This window comes from Miniopterus natalensis, chromosome 1 (assembly GCF_054644295.1).
Source record: "Miniopterus natalensis isolate mMinNat1 chromosome 1, mMinNat1.hap1, whole genome shotgun sequence".
Lineage (NCBI taxonomy): Eukaryota > Metazoa > Chordata > Mammalia > Chiroptera > Miniopteridae > Miniopterus > Miniopterus natalensis.
Window position 1 is genome coordinate 98,234,042 of NC_142081.1, and position 19,529 is coordinate 98,253,570.

The window sequence follows — 19,529 nt, forward strand, 5'->3', positions numbered from 1 at the left end:
AGCGCCTGGCATTGAACCTGGGACTTGGGCAAGGAGCCTAGTCCGTGAAGAACATTCTCCTGCCTGACAGACACCCCTCCTAGGTTTCTAAGAGGAGACCATCAGCAAGCCAGGTGTCAGCACAACCCCTCCTCTTGACCCTTCAAGATGCTTTCACCAGGAAGCATCAGCCCTCCCTGGCAGCCGTGACTGCACAGCTGTGTCTGGTTGAAGACTGAGGCCATTAATCCGGAGCTGCCCTTGTTTGCATAATGATTGCATACATTTGCCTTCCATTTGCTCCCAGCTTCTGAGTGCTGCACTATGGGTGTTCAGGTGCTGTTTGCATATCACTGCAGGTGAGGGTCGGGCCTTTGAGACTTGGGCACTTATTAATTCCCTAAAGAGATTCTTTTATGTGCTGGCTTAGAAAATAACTTGGAATGCTTAATTCTAGAGTCATCACAGTGAAGGCTCAAGGTGAGGATGTGGGGAATTTCGTTAAGAGCCAGTGAGGGGAGGGCAACCTGAAGCTTTGGTGTGGTCCAGGGTGGAACCGATGCTGGGGTCTGGCTGTAGTGATGAGTTCTGGTCCTCAGTATCAGCTAGGAATAGTGTCCTGCATGCCACTTCCGCCCTCTCCAGGCCATAGCCCTTTTGTTGTGTGACTTTGGGCAAGCCCCATACCCCATCCTGTGCAGAAGAAGGGTGTAAAACCACTCATCCCCTCCATCAGACACCTGCTCTGAGTGCAGGGCTTTTCATCCATGATTGCACACTAGAATCACCTGGGGAGCTTTTTAAATGTATCAGTGCTCTGGCCCACCCCCAGAGGTTCTATCTCATAGGTGGGATGTGGGCCTGGGTTATTTTTAAAAAGCTCCCTGGTGATTCTAATGTGCAGTTGAGATTAAAAAGCTACTGCTGTGGCTCTACTCTCTCACCCTGCTGCTGCCTCCCTCCTCTTTTCAGCACTGTAGGCTCACCTAGCCCTAGAGGCCTGCAGGACAGTTTGGATGCTAGTGCTTTAGGTGAGGCCTTAGAAATAAATCCTTTCCCATCCTGGGTAGTGTGGCTGATGGCTCACATGTAGCAGGACATCACTTGGCAATGATGGGGAGCTTTCCTGCCTCTGCCTTGGTCTTGCTCCATCCCATCTCCCTGCCTGGGGCTGATCCAAAGAGGGGTCTGCAGGGACAGGGATGGGGAGGAGTCTGCTCCTCTGCAGCCATCCTCCACCCCTCCTCTCCCCCTCCAGCCTCCCAGCTTTGCTGCTGCCATTTCCATGCCTGGCAGAGAGGCATGGCAGCCCTCCCAGACTCCTCTCACCTCTGCATACTGCCTTCCTCGTAACCCCAGAGCCCCAGCCCAGCCCCCATCCTGGAGAAGCATTGTCCAGAGAAGCCTGAACTTTGTTTTAAAACAAGATGTAGTAAACTTGGCTGTAATTTGGCTTTCTCCAAACTTACTGAGGTCATAACAGGCATCAAGCAAGTGAACATGGGAGCTGCCCCAGAACTAACTCTGTGGTTTTAAGAGTGAGGGCTCTGGGGTTCGTTGTCAGCATTCAGATTCTTACTTTGCCATCACTGGCTGTGTACCCCAGTGACTCAGGGTTCCCACCAGTAAAAAGAGGGTAATGATGGCACCTGTCTTCTGAATTTGAGGATTATGGGAGAGAAAGCCTATGAAGTACTTCGTACAGGACTCGAAACATAGTAATTACTCAGCAAATGCAGCTATAATTATTGTGAAGGTTGGGGGCCACAGTGCCCTTGTTCCTGACCTCCTGGAGTTCCAGCGCACTCCTTATTGTCACAATCCCCTCCCTCAGGTCCCTAAAGTGTCAGTGAAATGATGAGATTGGGGAAAACTTGCTGCCTTACCCTTTGGAGTGGGAGCTGCAGCTCCAGATTATGGGACCTGACACATCTCATTGGGGTTGGTGGTGACAGTAGCAGGAGCAGGAGCCCGGGCAGCCTCCTCCGGGCAACCTCACTAAGGAGGCAGCTCCAGTCCCAGCACTAATGAGCTCTGGACCTGCAGAGCCTGGCCTGTGTAGAGCTGGAGGGAAAGAGGTCAGAGGGCATGGCTAAGCCACCTTCCCTCTCCCAGCAGTTGCAGAACTGAATGAACGGTCTATGTAGGGGTAGAAGTGGCAGGAGTTGGTGACAGATTCAAGGTGTGTGCATGTGTGTGAATGGATGTGTGTGTGTGTACATGTGTGTATGTGTGAGTGTGCTTTTGTGTGTATTGTGTGTGTATGTGTATATGTGTGTGTGTATTTGTGTGTGTGTGTACTGTGTGTGTGTTTTGTGAGTGTGTGTATATGTGTGTATTTGTGTATGAGTGTCTGTGTGTGCATATGTGTATTGAGTGTGTATATATGTATGTGTGTATATGAGTGTGTATTTGAGTGATTGGATATGAGTGTGTGTATGTGTTATGCAGTAAGAGAGAAGAGATAGTTTCTTTGGTCTAAATGGATCTGAACACCCTTGCTCTTCTGAAAGGCAGTCAAAAGATCTTTCTAATGTAGCTATATCTCAGTTAGTTTAACCAAACCACCACCAGGGGGCCCTGGGCTGCACTGTGAGTGTATGGACTATGTATGTGTACACTTGTCTGTGTTGGGCTGGTGTAAAGAGTGGTCTGGGAAATTCATCACTGAGAAGTATGAGCCCTGAGGATCAGTGCACAAGTGCCATTTGTCACTTTGCCATGTTCAACCAGCACTGATAGCTCTATTGATGGTCCCTAACATGAATGATGGCCTTTAGTTAGTTAAAGAAGAAAGCTCACATTCCTTCCTATTTCACTACCTTCCCCAATTTTCTAAAACTTCTCCTTTTTCTTTTCACTTTTTAAATCAACTTCTTCCTTCTTCCCTTGTTCTTTTGAGAGGCCAGTGCTCCTACCTCAAGTTTGGTCATATCAATGGAGTTGGGTCCTGAGCAATGGAGGCCTTTCCTGCTGGCTCTGATCTTCCCCCTAAAGGTAGGAGAAGTCCTTCCCCTCACTGGATAAAGGTCTTGCAGCCTGAGGATGCATGCAGAGCCTACCTCCTTTCTCCCTCTCTGAATCTAAAACATAGTACTCTAAAGTACTCTGGGGCCCAGAGTACTTAGGCCTTTATTCATGCCGCCTCTGTGAAGCTATTAGTGGGTAGAAAGTCATTATCCTGGCTCCAGGAACAAAGAGTGAGCCTGCCATCATTCAGGGTGGCCAGAGAAGAGGGAATAAATGACCCCCAGGGAAGAAGATTGGAACAAGAGTGAAAGGAGGAGAGGTGGGGTGAGGTCATGGAAGGCGCACAACCTATCTAAGCTTTCATATCAGTCTCAGGACCAAGTTTTAGAAAGCTTGGATAAGGCCTGGGTACTTCCATTTTCTTTATCTCTATGCTCATGGACACTATGACTTGTTAAAAAATATTATATTAGAAGCGTGTTAGGCACTAGTTTTTCCAGAATGAATTTATCACTGTTTCCATCTCTACCATGATTGCCATCACCACCAACACCATCATCAATATCAATACAGAGATGGCCATTGTAGACACTCAGTAAATTCTTATTGACTGAATGAAAGCTCCCCCCATCTTCATCTCCAACACTGCTAGAATTGATATCACACCTCTGCCACTAGCACTACCACTAACATCACCACGACCACCACCTCCACCATCAGCAATGACATCACACCTCTGCCACCAACCCTACCATGCCATTGACACTAATATCACTGATAACCACCAAACTCACTGACATCCCCATTATCATCATCAAAACTTACATCTCCATCTCTGCCACCACTACACCATTGCTGAAGTCACCATTACTACCACCACCATCATTGACATTACTACTATTGTCCTTACTGATATCACTACTACAGTCATTCACCACCATCATTATTGACATCACAACTCCTCCCACCCACCATCATCATCACCACCATCATCATTGATGTCACTGTCACCACCATTCATTTTTATCCTCTCTCCTAGAACCATGTTTCTTCTATCCTTCAGAGCTCAAAAGGAAACTTGTAATCACAAATTCTTCAAGGGGATTATCTGGTCCCCACTCAACTCTAAGTGTCATGGAAACAGGGATTGTCTGTTTTCCCCACTGCTGCATTCTCAGTGCCTGGACAGCGGGCAGCTCACAGTAGTAAGGACTCAATAAATGTGTGTCAAATAAACATATTATTTAGACCAGCACAGCCCCTACATTCAAGGGAACCTAGGATCTAGGATTTCAATGCTTCCCATAATTCTATCTCCTAACTAGACCTGAAAAAAATAGCATTGGGTGATATAAGTGATAAACAAATGAGGAGAAGCCTGTGCTGGCTCTATGATACACTCTGCAGCATGGTGGGAAGATCGTATTCTACAGTCCACGGCCAGGAGTGCTGCAGATGAACTGAGAGAAGTTTGGCTCTTCTAAGATCTTCACATTCATCACTACATCACCTGGAATTTATCTGAACCTGGGTCAATTTGGTGTCAAGACTTAATCCAGGTCATCTTTAAGACCAATAGAGGTTTCCAAACATGCTCCCAGTAGGACAGAGCTAATGATGTGAGGTTTGAGGAGGGGTCTGATGAGGATTTCAGAGAGGAGGGCGCTGGGTTCCCCACCCCAACTTTAACTACTGGGCTTCGGAGACAGATTGTGTTACAATGGGGTGCCAGTGATTTTAGAAATAGGTTTGAAAACCATTGGCTTAGAAGGTGAGTGCTTGAATTTTTTAGTTTTGGAGAAATAGATTTCAGCATTGTGAATGTCCCAACCAAAAATCACAGGCCAACTAATGCCTCCAGGCCAAAAGAAGCACTAGGAAATGCTTATCTGATGTTTCTGTGAACTCTTCTCTTTCTGAGGCCACAGCTAGCTTACCAAAACATATTTTACTCTTTGGTAGAATAAAGTATCTTTTATTCTTTGGTAGAATAAAAACACAGTTTTGTTCTTGGAGCACTGTATTCCATGCAGGAGTCCTTATTTAAATCATCTGTTTTGGGAACATAAATCTAAGGAGAAACACAGTACATGAATCTGGAAGGATGGTTATCTCTCATCCCCAAGGGCCAGGATCCACAGCAAGACCAATGGATCCCTCCTACTCATCCACCAGCCCCCTCTGAAAAATTGTAGCTCCTGTCCAGGGCTGTGTGTGTGTGTGTGTGTGTGTGTGTGTGTACACATGTGCACACACTTGATGAGCAGCTCTGGGGGCAATGGCCAGCCCCAGCCCCTTCTGGCTAATCTTCATATCTGCCCTCAGGTACCCCTCAGAGCATGGCGGCAGGCTGGGCAAGGGGCTTGAGGCTTTGGCCTAGCCTGGGGGGAGCAGGTGGCTGAGCCTCTGCCCCAGGGAGAGACTGAACTGCCCAGGCCAGGGAAAAGATGGCATTCTCTGGAGAGACTGAGTAAGGCTGAAAAAGATCGTTCAGCTTGAGGAGATATTTTCAGGCTGAGAAATGAAGGTGCAATTGTGAGGGAGGCTTTGAGACCAGGAGTAGAATCACCTGCTACCCAGCGATCTGGGCTGTGTCCTTCTACAAACTGCTGGGGAAGCTCTGGAGAAACAGCTTAATGTGTGGTTGGTGTGTTGGGAGTAAGGGGAGGAATGGGGGATGCCAGCCCCTGGAGTCAGACTCTCTCTCAGGACCGAGTCCAGTGGATTGAGCAAGCCTATTAGACCACTCAACTCTGTCTTCCAAAGGAGGTGGGAAGGCTCCCAGAGAGGGTTATACCCTTAACCATTTGCTTCCCAGTGCAGAACCACTGCTGCCTTGGAAACTTTCGGCCACAGAAGAGTTGCTGACCCGACCTGTCCAATCGCTTCCCAGAATTTATGCTTCTAGCCCTTGTAATCTCTCTTCTCCCCCACCAGGCCTCTCTTCTTATTGGACAATCCCTTTTCTGCCCTCAGCCCCTGGGACACACTGCCTACCACAAACTGTGACTCCAGAAGGCTGTTTGTATTGCAGCTGTATTAACTATGCCCTCACCCTAAGGCCCTGGCGGACTTGATCCTGACCTCACTGCTGAAGCACCACCTTTGTCTTGTCCTCTGAGGGCATCTGTCCATTGTGCGTGTCCTCAGAGAAAGAAATCCTTTAATGGTTGAGGAACCTGGAAGAGGAGGGTCCGGCAGGTTGAGGGAGACAGATGTTGGTCTGCTGCCCTCATTCTTCAGTTCATCCAGTCAGTGACATTCTCTTGATGAGGTGCTCAGCTCTGAGCCCAGATACACTGAGATGGCCACAGGGAAGGACCGATGAGGGCTGTGTTTTCGGGAAGCACAGTCTGCTCAAGGAGGCACGTGTTACACGTGCAAACAGCAAAAAGACCATGCAGAGAACTTCTGTGGCTTGGTGGCAGAGAATGTGGCACAAACTATCTCTGAAGCTGAATATACCTGCCATGGGCTGGGCTTGGGAGATCAGGGAAGACTTCTTGGAAGAGGAAGAGGAAGAGGAGAAGGGCAAATAATTGGGGCAACTTACATCCTTCTGGATGAACTCCGCATAAACCAAGCAAGCAGCAGAGATCAGCTCATCAGCATCAAGGTCAACCAGATTGTTGCAGGCCTGTGCCAGGAAAAGGCAGAGGAAACAGGGCTGAGGAGACAGAGCCGCGGCTCATGGCTGTCACTGGGGCCACCTGATCTTTTCCCATCCCGCCTGGCACAGTGCCTGGAATTTCAACACTGTAATTTTATATTTTGGGGAGATGGTAAAGGTAGTTTTCATACTGGGGTCTAGGGAGTCCTGAGGTTCCACTGAGGGTCTCACAGGCTTCCAAGGAGGACTGGTTTTATAATTGGGGTGCCACCTAACATCTTTTTGAATAAAGACTTCAGCACAGGAGAAATTTTGGAAAACCTTAAGTCTTTTTCCACAGGAGGATGCTAGAGCCAAGGGATTAACTGTGAAGCAGTCAAGTCTAGTGGTTGAGAACCATTCAAGGCTTGGTCTCTTTAAACGCTACATAGGGGTGAAGATGATGACAGTCATCACCCCTCTGGGCACACTTGTTGTGAAGCTTAGATGAGCTCATCTATAAAGCTCTCAGGATGCTCAGGACATGTCAGCTCCCATCATGATTCCTGTCCAGGGGCAAAGAGGGCACTGAAGCCCAGCACCCCACGAGCCTGAGGCCTGAGGCCGAGATGGTGTGGGGTGTCGGGATCCCCAGGAGCCATGGGGCTGGGCTTGGCCAGAGGGTGCTCTCACCAGGAGGATGTCATCACCGGCCATACTCTCCTTCAGGACCTGCTCACGCACCATCTGCAGCAGGCTGTAGGCCACCAGCACCTGGAAGTTTCTGCAAGGCTTCCCGGTCAGCAGAACCTGCATGGGCAGGCAAGTCTTGGCCTGTGCCCTGTGGCACAGGCTTTAAGATGGCGAGTCACCCACCAACCACGTGCCCAGGGTCAGACATTCCTGGGCCTCTCTGCTGACTTGCTCATTCACTCATTCATTCACTCACTCAGGCAAGTGCTCACAGCTACCTCTGGGATTCTAGGCATTGTGCTGGCTACTAGGGAATCAGAAATAAAGCCTTCAGGGAATTCATTAGATTGAGGGAGAAGGAAGAGAGAGAATGAGAGCAGAGAGGGAAGGAGGAGCAGAGGAAGTGGAAAGAGGGAGGTAGGGAGAGGGCAGAGAACAACCGGGTAACTATCTGTAACATTCGAGTGGAGCTTCAGCAAAGCAATGGTTGATGTCAACAACACAGGGGTGTCACCAAAGTCCTGTGGGTGATCATGAACTTGAGCACGGAGACTACCAGATCAGGAGGGAGGAGGGAGGCAGGGGTGACTCATAGGGCTGAACGTTAGGTTGGGTCCTGCAGGTAGTGGAGGCCACGGGACAGGGCAGTGATGAGTGGGGGGTGTTCCCGGGGAGGCTCACCTGCTCATGGCCATAGGGACTGAGATAAAAGGACTGCAGGTGCAACCTGCCTGTGGGGGTCCCACCTTCTCCAGGAGTGAAGGCTCAGCAAGGAGCTAGCACCCAGGTGGAGGGGAAGACTGAGGAAGGGGGAGATGAGGAAATGCAAGCAGAGTCAGGCACCTGGGCAAGAGGCAGGGAAGCTGAACTGCAGGCCAGGTGTTTATGGCACAGGCTGTAAGACCCCTTCTTCTGTCCTGACTGCCCAGAGAAGGTGAGGTTGGAGGGACTGCATGAACAGATGGATGAACAGATGCCCTAGCCTCCTCGTTATTGGGCAGGAGCAGGGTAGCTGACCCAATAAACCTTGAGCACCTGGACTCCATCCAAAACCAGCAATAAAGGGGAGGCAAGCCGAAGGGCTCTCCTGCTGCCTGCCCGAGGGGTGGGGTCTATCTCTTCTGTTCCCAGCAGAGCACCTCACCTCCCAGAGCCTCCAGACATCATCAAAGGACTTGAAAGCGCGCTGGAAACAGAGACAGAACCAAGGGAAGAGGGATTGCACAGCTCCTGCACCCTTTCCTTCTGTGGGGAGAGAAACAGGGCACCAGCCAGGAGGCCATAATCAGAGAAAACAGGGGCTGACACACACAAGAGAGCTAGAACAGATAGCCAGTCACCACACTTGGGAAACAAGGGGTGCCTGGCTGTTATTTTCCCAGCTGCCTTTGGAGATGGTTTGTGGTGGATTTTCAACTGTCTAGACTCCAACCCCATCGAGATGAACCCTGTCCACTCACTTAGGTGCTCAGCAAACACAGGGTCCAGGAAGCTGATCAGGTTGTTGAGCATGTCTAGGTTCTTGCCTACCCCGATGTTGATGACACAGCTGTGCTCCTGTGAAAGATGAGTGGGAGGGAGGGAAACTGAGTCCTCTGGGCTTGAGGGCACCAGAAAAGCCAACCCTTCTTCACCAACTCTCCAATTCTGGGGACCCTCTGTATGTCTGTCTCCAGGCTGGGCCTGTGTCTCTGTATGAGTTTGAGCTTTGTGTATGTGTATGCACATATGCATACATCATGTCTGTGTCTATATGATCTGTGTGTATAAATGTATCCATCTGTATATGTGTGTGCACCGGTGTGTGTGTGTGTGTGTGTGTGTGTGTGTGTGTGTGTGTGATGGGGATGCAGAGATGTTTCAGGTGTGGCTCACAATGCAGTGAGCCCAGTTATTCCTTCGTATACATACCGTGGTTCAGAACCAGGGCAAGGAAAGTGCAGTGAGCACACTGTTGTACAGATGGAGGAAGGGATGAGGGTGGGTTCTGGGAAGCCCCCTTACAGATCACGAGGAAAGTCTTTCCAGGGAGTAGTAATTTCAAAAGTCTTCAACCTGGACAGTGCCGTGTGCATCTGGGTAATCCCAACTGCTCTGGTGTTCCTGGAGTGCAGGTTATGTGACGGGAACAGTGAGAGCAGACTGACGACGGAGGATTGAATGCCTGGCTGAGGTTATTGGATTTTATTCTTTAGGCAGGAGGAGCCATGGATTGTTTGTGGGAGCAGAGCATGTTTTGGGAGAGGATTGCGAGAAGTGGGTGCTATCGCTGGGCCTGGTCAGTCACACTCTTTCAAAGTGATAGCTGGACACAGAGCACTACTCCAGCCCCCTCCTCAACTCCAATGTTTGCTACCCTCACCCTAAAACACACTGCACTGGAGTTGGCCTTGCTCTTCGAGGCTCCTCTGGGACCCAAATAGCTGTTCCAGGGCTAGAGAAAATGGCTGGGGCTGCTAAAGCTTGCCTAACTTCAAGGGGTTCTTTAGAGAATTAGCAGAGGGATTGCGGGGGGGGGGGTGTCTCTGGGCTCAGGCCCAACCCTCACTGTTTTCTGCAGGAAGAACTGGAAAAGCCAGAAGGTCTCGTGGTCATGTTCCACCATCAACTGGAAAAGCATCACCATCTCGTGGAAGCCCTGCTGATACTCTGGGGTGGAGAAGGGCCAGTGAGAGGGGCTGGGTAGGAGGGACAGGACCTGGGCTTGGGCAGGGAAGTAATTCCAGAAAGGAATTGAGAAGAGGGGGCCAAGGGGAGGCTCAGCACTGTGGCACACCTGCCTGGGTGTTGCAGACATAGCTCAGGAGTAGGATCTTCTCCAGCCTTTTCTTGTCAATAAGGACATTGCCCAGGGGATCTTTGTCAAAGAGTTTCTGGATGTCGTATGCTAGGTTGGGAGCAAGGGACAGGTGGGTATCACCAGATTACTCCAGCAGGAGGTCTGTGGGAGAGTTTATTTCCCCCAACCAACACAGGGAGGAAGCTTTGAAAGGAGAGTCAGCCGCCCAGACTGTATCCCTGAGCTGCCTGGGTTTCTTTCCACTTCCAAATCTTTGACCAGGCTGAACCCTCTGCCAGGAACGCGACCCCTTCATCCAATTAAATCCAGCTTAGTTCAAGACCAAGGTGGGAAGAGATGAAGACAAACCAGCAGGAACAGTATGCACCCATAGTAACACCATGCTGGCATCTAGTAGCACCCAGTAAAGATGGGTGGATGGACTAACCACTGTTTAGCCAGAAAAATTCCAGGCATATGTCAAGGAAGCTCTGAGGAACTGGGGAACCACCCCCAAAAGACTGAGGAGGGGTCAGGGATGGCTTCCAGCAGTTCCCTCTGGGCAGCCCTCCCACCCTAGTCTGCTCACTGATGTTATTCCGAGTCTCTACGAAGTTCCGGTGCAGGTTTTCCAGAAGGGGCTGAATCTTCTCGTACATCTGGCATAAGGCCTCATAATTCTTCCTATGAGAACAGAACTAAAGCTAAACGAGGCAGCCTTTCCTCCCAGAAAGTCTAGGGACCCTGGGCTGTGCTCACTGTCTGAGACTCTCCCCTCCCCTCTGCCTGTGCCAGCCCTAACCACCCTCTTCTGTGCACCTGGAGTGCAGATGGGGATGAGATTAACTTCGTGGTTCTTTTTTTAAAAACATATCTTTATTAATTTCAGAGAGAGGAAAGGAGGGGGAGAGAGAGAGATAGAAACATCAATGATGAGAGAGTCATTGATCGGCTGCCCAGCCCACAACCCAGGCATGTGCCCTGACCGGGAATCGAACCCCGATCTCCTGGATCCTAGGTCGATGCTCAACCACTGAGCCATGCCCTGCCGGGCAACTTTGTGGTTCTGAAGTCCGATGGCCACCCCTGAATCCTGGCTTCACAACTTAATAACTGGGGGTCTGCAACTAGGGTCAAGCCTTGGAGACCTCACTTTCCCTCTCTAAACTTCAGTGTCCTCATCTGCAGAGTGGGATAACACTAGCACCTATGCCTCAGAATTATAAGGATTGGATGAGGGAGTGTTTTGTGCCCATCATTACAATGAACTGGTACTGTAGTAGGCTGAATGGTAACTCCAAAAAGATATGTCCATACCCTAACCTCTGGAACCTGTGAATGTAACCTTATTTGAAAAAAGGGTCTTTGCAGATATAATTAAGATATAAGACCCCCATTAAAGGTCTCAAGATGAGATCATTCTTAATTATCCAGTTGGACCCTAAATCCAATGACAAGTGTCCTTATAAGAGGCACACAGAGGAGAGATAGAGGGAGAAGGGAGAAGGCCATGCGACCACGGAGGCATAGACTACAGTGATGCAGCTACACGCCAAGGAACACCTGGAGCCACCAGAACCTCCAGGAGGCAAGGAGGGATTCTCCCATAGAGCCTTCGGAGGGAGAGCGGCTCTGCCAGTGCCTTGCTTTCAGGCTTCTGGCCTCCGGAACTGAGAGAATACATTCTACTGTGGTAAGACACCTGGTGTATGGTGCTTTGTGAAAGCAGCCTCAGGAAACTAACACAGGTGGGCTCTTGTTAGACTCTCAGGACTTACCAGCTGGCCCTCAGATCCCCTCTTGCCCTGGATTTTCCTCTGACTTGCCCTGCATGTCAGTCTTCTCCACCTCAGTAGGCTGCACAGACCCCAGGGAAGGATGGGACATTGGGGCAGGGAGAGAGGGGGAGAGGGTAAGAGCAGTTGCTGGGGTCAAGCCCATGCCCCATCTGTGGGCTGGTAAATGGAACTGGGTGGTGAAGGCCTCTCCCGTGTATGGGCCCTGGGTCCAGCGCCATGGGGATTTTGCCATTCAGAATGAGAAGCCTGTTTAAAGTATATTTAAAGCCAGGGTGGGGTGAGCACCCCCTGCCCACTGTGCAGCTACCCACCCTCTCCTTATAGGATCTGGAATGTTCTACCTCCTTGTACTGTCCACTGTGAGCCGCTCATCCTGGGAACTCTGCCATGAGTAGTAGCCGGTGAGGAATTTCCAGGCTTCTGTCCTCACGAAGGGGTGCAGACCCTGGGGTAGGGGTGGGATGTGAGAAGTTGCTAAAGGAGCCCCTCCCAGCACCACCTGCCCCTTTGCCCACCCTGCTCCCAAGTTCCAGGGGAAGGCCAATGGTAGCTTGGGGACCATACCCTTTCCAGAATGTTAACACAAATGAAGTCTCGTGACTTGGCCAACTGACCATTCTCGTCAAAGAAGCCATCCCATTCTGTCTTGTCAATGGGTGGTTTCCTCTTCACCTGTCAAGGGCAACCACTTCAGCCTTCTGTTAGGGACCTTTGGCTTTTCTTTTCAGAGTGATTTTTAAATGATATACTCTGGACTTTGCAATGCGAACCTGAGCTCACAGTAGTCTCTGACTAATTTCTCTTGTTGGACTCTCAGGACTTACCAGCTGGCCCTCAGATCCCCTGAGAAAATTACTGAAAAAAACATATTAAAATGCACAATAATTTTCATTGTACGATATTTACCAAAATGAAAAATGCAAGTGCTCTAAATGTTATGCAATAAGGGAATAGTTAAGTAAACCACAGTTTATGTATTCAATGGAATAGTATGAGGCATATAAAACAATGCTTACAAGGAATGAATAATCTGGGAAAATATAAATGTTACCAGAAGAAAGCAAAATACAAAATTTTACATTCAGTATCTTCTGTATGTACTCTCCTCCATAACTGTCTGTTATGTATTATAAAACTACACCTTATATACTCAAATACATAGTGAATTAGTCACTATAAAAATTCTGTTAGAAAGACTAAAAAAATACCAAAAAAAATACCTAAAACCAACACATTATTATTATTATTTTAAAAATATGTTTTTATTGATTTTAGAGAGAGGAAGGGGGGAGAGAGAGACAGAAACATTGATGTGAGAGAGAAACATCAATCAGTTGCCTCCCATATGGGCCCCAGCCGGGGTTGAACCCACAACCTGGGTCTGTGCCCTGGCTGGGAATAAAACTGGTAACCTTCTAGTGCATGGGGTGATGCTCAACCAACTGAACCACACTGGCCAAGGTGACAGTGATTATTTTGGAATGATAGGATTATAATTAACTTCTTCCTTTTTATTGTATTCTCAAACTTTTCTATACTGACTTATGTTGCTTTCATAATAAAAATATAAAATAAGCACTACTTAAACACATTCATGTGCTTCATTTTACCTTCCCTGTAATGGTTTCTGGTTTACATAGGTGTGAGTGTGTCCCTTGGGAAATGAGTACACTGCATACAAAGTAATTAAAAATGCTCATAAAACAATAACAAGGAGTTAGAGTTCTTATTGAAATGACCTCCCACTAATATGCACCTGAATATGCATGTGTGTGACTCAAATTTAAATTTGCAAACGAGTCACCTGAGAATCTTTAAAATGCAGATTATGACTCAGAAGGTCTGGGGTGGGCCCAAGGCGATGCATTTCTAACTAGCTCCCAGGGGACTGCTGACGCTTCTGGTCCATAGCAAGGTATTAGGTGGTAAATCAACACTGGGAATTGAAAACAAGAGCCCGCAGGCCCAAATTTGAGATAATTTCTGCTAAGTCCGTATTTGATAGGGATGGTCTAAGCAATACATTGTAATAATGTATTTTCTAAAACCTTTTGCATTTTAAGAAAAACATGTTTCACCTTTCATTTTGCAACACGGAGCCAACCTCCCTTACATTCCTAATGAATGACCAATGCAGTCACCTCAAAGAAACACTGATGGAATGGTGGTAAACTATAGACTCAATGACCCTTCAGAATAGTAAAAAAAAGTCATCAAGCAAGACAGCTTCCAAAGTTCACTGGAATGGCTGTTCCTGAATGCTAGTCACTGAAACCTGCACCCTCTGTGGTCACCTTGGTCCCGCACCTTGAGCCTTCTCTTCACATTCTGCAGTGCTTGGAAGATAGAGCACAAAGGGGTCTGAAACTTGTTTCTGCTACTGAGCACACATGGCTCTTTAGAACCATGACGGTGACCACCACAGTGATGGTTTATTTGCTGTATTTCCCACTCTTCCTTTGGAAACTTTCCCTTTGGTGATCAGTTCCCCTGGGGCTGACACACTCTGTCTTCTCTATGCAGTCTCTATCTTCTGAACCAAAATAGGACATATGGTTCCAAGAAGGTACTAAAAACCTTAGTGTTGTCTTAACCCTGGGAAGCAGGATCTGCTCCAATACCGTGCACCTACTACATGGACACTGTCATCTAAGCCAATCAGAGCCAGGCGTCTGCGCCTCTGACAGCTGTCATGTTTTCATACCTATACTTCATCAGAGACTGAACTCAGCATGCACTGAGGCAGTACTAGATGTAGGAGGAGATAGACAAAGCTGGGCTGTGTCCTAGATTCCTAATTATAAAAGGAAATGCATGGACTTTAGGAATACATTTCCATACAAATTTCAGTCAGTTTCTGTAATAAAGACAGCTGTGATGGGGATTGTATTAAATCTATAGATCAATTTAGGAAGAATTGATAACACTTTGAATCGTCTGACCCGCGAACATGGTATATTTCTCCATTTATTTAGGTCTTTTTAAATTTCTTTTCTCAGCAATGTTTTGTAGATTTTAGTGTATTGGTTATTCATATATTTTGTTAGATTTATCCCTAAATATTTTTTTGGATGCTATTGTAAAAGGTGTTATTTCTAAAATTTCAACTTCTGATTGTTCATTGCTAGTATATACAATAGATTTTTATATATTGATCTTGTATCCTGAAACTTGTTAACCTCACTTAGTACTAGTTGGGGTTTTTTTTCTTGGTGGTACTATGGGACTTATACAGGCCAAGGATCAGAAACTATGACCCATGGGCCAAATCTGCCTCCAACCTATTTTTCAGATAGAGTTTTATTGGCACACAGCCATGCCCATTCATTCATGCATTGTCAATGGCTGCTTTCATGCTACAATGGCAGAGTTAAGTAGTTGCAACAAAAACAAGCAAAAACTAAAATACTTACTACTTGACCTTTACAGATCAAGTTTGCCAACCTTGAGTTAGATGATCATGTTGTCTGTGGATAAGGGCAGTTTAACTTCTTCCTTTCCGGGCTGGATACTTTTATTTCTTTTTCTTGTCTTATGCACTGGCTAGAACCTCAAGTGCAATGTTGAATAAAAGTGGTGAGAGCAGACATCTTTGTTTTGTTCCTAATCTTAGCAGAAAAGCATTCAGGCTTTCATCATTCCATATGATATTAACTGTAGCTGCCCTTTATCAGATTGGGAAAGTTCCCTTCTATTCCTACTATGTAGAGTTTTTTCAGGAGTGAATGTTTAATTTTTATTCTGCCTTTATGGAAATAAGATAAATTCCATTTGGTGATCAAATGTTATCCTTCTTATATATCATTGGATACTATCTGCTAAAATTTTATTTAGGATTTTTACATCCATGTTCATGAGAGATATTGGTCTATAATTTTCTTGCAATGTCTTTGATTTTATTGTGAGGGTAACGTTGACCTTATAGAATTAGTAGGTTTGCATTTGTGCTTTTCAAGTTTTTGAAGAGTTTTTGTGCACTCGCTGCTACTTCATTCCTCAGTGTTTGGTACAACTCACCAGTGAAGCCATCTAGGCCTGGAGTTTTCTTTGTGGGAAGATTTTAAATTGCAAATTCAATTTCTTCATTTGCTTTGAAGATGGAGTCAGAAGAAACTGTTTTATTTTTTACTTTAAGTATTAGAGATTTATAGGAACCAGACATTTTCCTTCCAACTCACTTTAATAATACAAAAGCAACACGGAATTAATAAAATCATAAAGTATAAATATAGAAATTTAAAGAATTAATTTTGAACACAAATTCATGAAATCCTCTTATTAATTGTAAACACCTAAAAGCATCAGTGATGTGCCAGGCACTTTTCTAAGCACTTTAGAAATATCAACTCATTTAATCTTTATGATCATTTATAAGGTAGGTGTAGTTATTACACTGTTTTACAGGCCAGGAGACTGTTGGGGGTTAATTAACATATCTGAAGTCACACAGAAAGTATCAGAGCTGAGATTTGAACTCAGATCTGTCTGGTGCAAGAGTCAAAGTGCTGAACCCCAATGCCATGCCACCAGGAAGGACAGACAAGAGGCACGGATTTTCAGTTTGAATAAAAAATATACATTCACACAAGCTATTAGCAAAAGGTATATATTAAAATCAAATACCTTAGGAGATGAAGAAAAGATGAATATATGAAAAAAGAGACAAACACAATAAAAGAGTGGCAAAGTAATCAAAGTAATATGCACAGCACACTACAATAAAAGAGGTCGTCAACACAATAAAGAGAGAGAATTAGAAACATCACAAGAAGTCATCTGCCTAGTTCTCCAAGAATTCACATTACTAAACATCTAAGCAATGTGGGGCCCTGTACCTACTTTGTCAAGGCTGAATTTGTTTATAAAAAGACACTGCCTTCTCCTTTCGGAAAACTCCTTTTCTCTATGCCGTCTATTTCCTTGTATCTTCCACATCTAAGCTAACGATAGGCCACCCACAAGAAATCTGAGACATTTGCTAGCAAGCCAAAGACAGACACCAGAAGCTTGTTGACATGCTAAAGGTGAAAATTTCTTCATGAAAGCCCCCTCCCTCCCTTCTCTTAGTACATCCACACCACCAGTCTGTGCCAGAAATCAGTATCTGGGGCCCTTCAAAGTGATGGTCCTGTCAGCTCCATGGCCTCTCAAATCCACCTTGATTCTCATTCTCATTCTCATATTCCCTCAGTCCTTGTTCCACCAGGCTATTAACACCCTGCACAACCATCTGGGTACAATAGTCTGGTGACCAGGGAGGGGGAGCTATGTAATACCCTGGAGGTGCCGGATACCCTTCAGCAATGTAGTAGCTGCTTTTCCTAGTCTCCTGGGAAGAGTACTGCTAGGTAGAGTAGTTGTGGAAATCTCCCACCTTCGAGATGTGCATAAGTAGGTTAGAAACTCTCCACCAGCAAGGGAAACCTTGACCATGCTTCCCCTGAAGAAAGGGGTCCATGGTGAGAACCCGAAGTGGTTCAGTCCTTCTAATGGCTTCCTGCTCCAGAGGCCTTGGCTGCAGGTGTACATCTCCCCGCCTTTCTGCATCACTGGGTTAAGGATTTCCACTAATATTTTTAGTAAAATAGGAAATCCACTAGAGGATAAGAAAAACTTTCTATGAAGGCTTTTGATGCCACATTGCTCTGAATTCTAAGTAACAGAGCCCTCAAGAAAGCCTGGGAAGGGTCATTGACTCAGCTTAAAGTTCTCAACCTCTTTTTCACTCCAGTTCACTTGAGGGACAAGACACACTCCCAACATTAACTGTAGCTTACCATGTCAATGGTTCTCACCCAGGGGAGAGGCAGGGGCCCAAGGAGGGCACACATATTAAAATTGGGAAGGGGGTGCCATAAGTTTACTTGAAAGTTACCTGGGTGATTAACAACAGCCCAGGCATGGAGGGTGTATCATCAGTATAGCATACTGATTAAAAGAATGGTTTAAAACAGTGGTTCTCAAAGTTAGCTGCACATCAGAATCACCCAGAAGGTTTGTTAAAACACAGATCACTGGCTACCCCAGAGCTTCTGGTTCAGAAAATCTGGGGTCCAAGAATCTCCGTTTCTTATAAGTTCCCAATTGATGCTGATGCTGCAGGTTTGAGCACCACATTTTGAGAATCACTGAATTAGAAGATGGAATCTCTGCCATAGCTGGTGTGTCTCAGTGGTTAGCGTGTCGGCCTGTGCACAGAAGGGTCACAGGTTTGATTCCTGGTCAAGGGAACGTACCTGGGTTGTAGGTTTGATCTCCAGCCTCGGTAGGGGTGTGTGAGCAGGAGGCAACCAATCAATGTGTGTCTCTCTTACATTGATGTTTCTCTCTCTCTCTCTCTCCCCCCCCCTTCCTTCCATTCTCTCTAAAAATCAATGGGGGGGGGAGAAGATGGACTCTGTAGCCCACCTGCCTGTGTCTAAATACCAGCTCTGCCACTTAGTAGCTGTGTGAATGAAGGTAAGTTACTTAATCTCTGTGCCTCAACTTTTTCATTTATAAAATGAAGATAATAGCATCATTCATCTTATAGGGTTATGATGAGAATAAATGACTATAAATAAAACATTTAAAATAGTCATTGTACATAAGAGATGCTATGTGAAAGTTTGTTGTTTTATTATTATCTTTCTCTAAGTTCAGAGAAATGAAGAAAGATATGAAGAAAATTAAAATCAAAGCTTGGTGATAATCTACAATAAAGCAATATGATTTAAAATTAAGGGTGAGAGGTACTCATTTTGGATTTCTGCTCTTTTATGTATCACTCTCTTAATCATTATGATTAATGAGACTTGAAATTGTAATTAGTTACTATAATTTTGAAAAATATACTGTGTGGAAAATTTCTGTGAATAAATCTATCTTACTAACTAGGCTTGGAACCACCACTAACAAAAGCATTACTGCCACCTGGTGGCAGCATACCAAAATTGTTGGCAAAAGCACCAAAGAAAATTAATCAGCATCTTTAGTACTGAATTTGCAAACCTAAAGCTCATTAGTTAGAATGTCACACATGAGGAAAAGATAACACTTGCTTAGAGAGAAGGATGAAAGGGGACCTGTGTTTCTCAGTCCTGTTGTTGGTGCTGATGGCGAGACCAAGGTACAACCTACCCTTCTTCCCCTTCTAGGTCAGCTTGTGGTTCCTGTCTTTCCCACCCAGCAGGGGAAAATGGCTTAATACAAACCTAACATTGGGGAGGGACTTGGAGCTGATGAAGAACACGTACCAGGATGAAGGAGGCTGACAGCCTGGCAGAGAGGCTGTTTTCGGGAGAGAGGGTGGTCATGGCCCCTGCTGGTTGTCTTCAAAGTACCCTCTACCCTCTAACCAGAGCTTTCTTGGAGCTCTAAATGAGGCTTAATTAGTAGGGAAAATGATCTTCATTTTGGGGGATGAGTTGCATTCCCAGGGGGAACTGAACCTCTTCTGACCTCCCGCACTTGAACAGAGCCAGCCAGCAGTGTGTCACAAGGCCCCTGGAACCTTCATCACAATGACCTTGGAACATGGGAGTACTCAGCTTCAAAGGTAAGACACACACAGGAGCCAAGGGGACTAACCCTACTAATCATCTAGGAAAACTGCAATACATACAGAAGGTTAGGATCAAGACATGCAGACCAGTGTGCTGGAGTGGTCACAAAGGGCTTCGTGGCAGAGGTGGGCCAGGGAGCCTTTCTCTCTATCTCTGGCTTTCCCACCTTTGGACTC

General features: G+C 46.4%; 1 protein-coding gene across 1 annotated transcript; it reads right to left on the reverse strand.

The window, feature by feature from the left end:
• Positions 1-480: 480 nt before the first annotated feature.
• Positions 481-19,104, reverse strand: TBC1D21 (TBC1 domain family member 21). The gene is made up of 11 exons (XM_087819435.1): positions 19,045-19,104; positions 12,374-12,481; positions 12,151-12,254; positions 10,600-10,694; positions 10,008-10,118; positions 9,780-9,880; positions 8,692-8,788; positions 8,376-8,476; positions 7,232-7,348; positions 6,503-6,586; positions 481-672 (listed from the first exon to the last, which is right to left on the reverse strand). The coding sequence occupies exons 1-11, from the start codon at positions 19,102-19,104 to the stop codon at positions 481-483; spliced, it is 1,170 nt and encodes a 389-aa protein (XP_087675561.1).
• Between the last annotated feature and the right edge of the window lie 425 nt (positions 19,105-19,529).

What these genes read in the sequence shown, in the direction of transcription:
- TBC1D21 (XM_087819435.1), bottom strand. Translation starts at nt 19,104, where the DNA reads ATGACCACCCTCTCTCCCGAAAACAGCCTCTCTGCCAGGCTGTCAGCC. An exon ending in ATGTCTGGAGGCTCTGGGAG is followed by an intron (nt 7,349 to 8,375) that starts GTGAGGTGCTCT and finishes CTGCCCATGCAG; the next exon opens with GTTCTGCTGACCGGGAAGCC. An exon ending in CCGGTGATGACATCCTCCTG is followed by an intron (nt 6,587 to 7,231) that starts GTGAGAGCACCC and finishes TTCCTGGCACAG; the next exon opens with GCCTGCAACAATCTGGTTGA.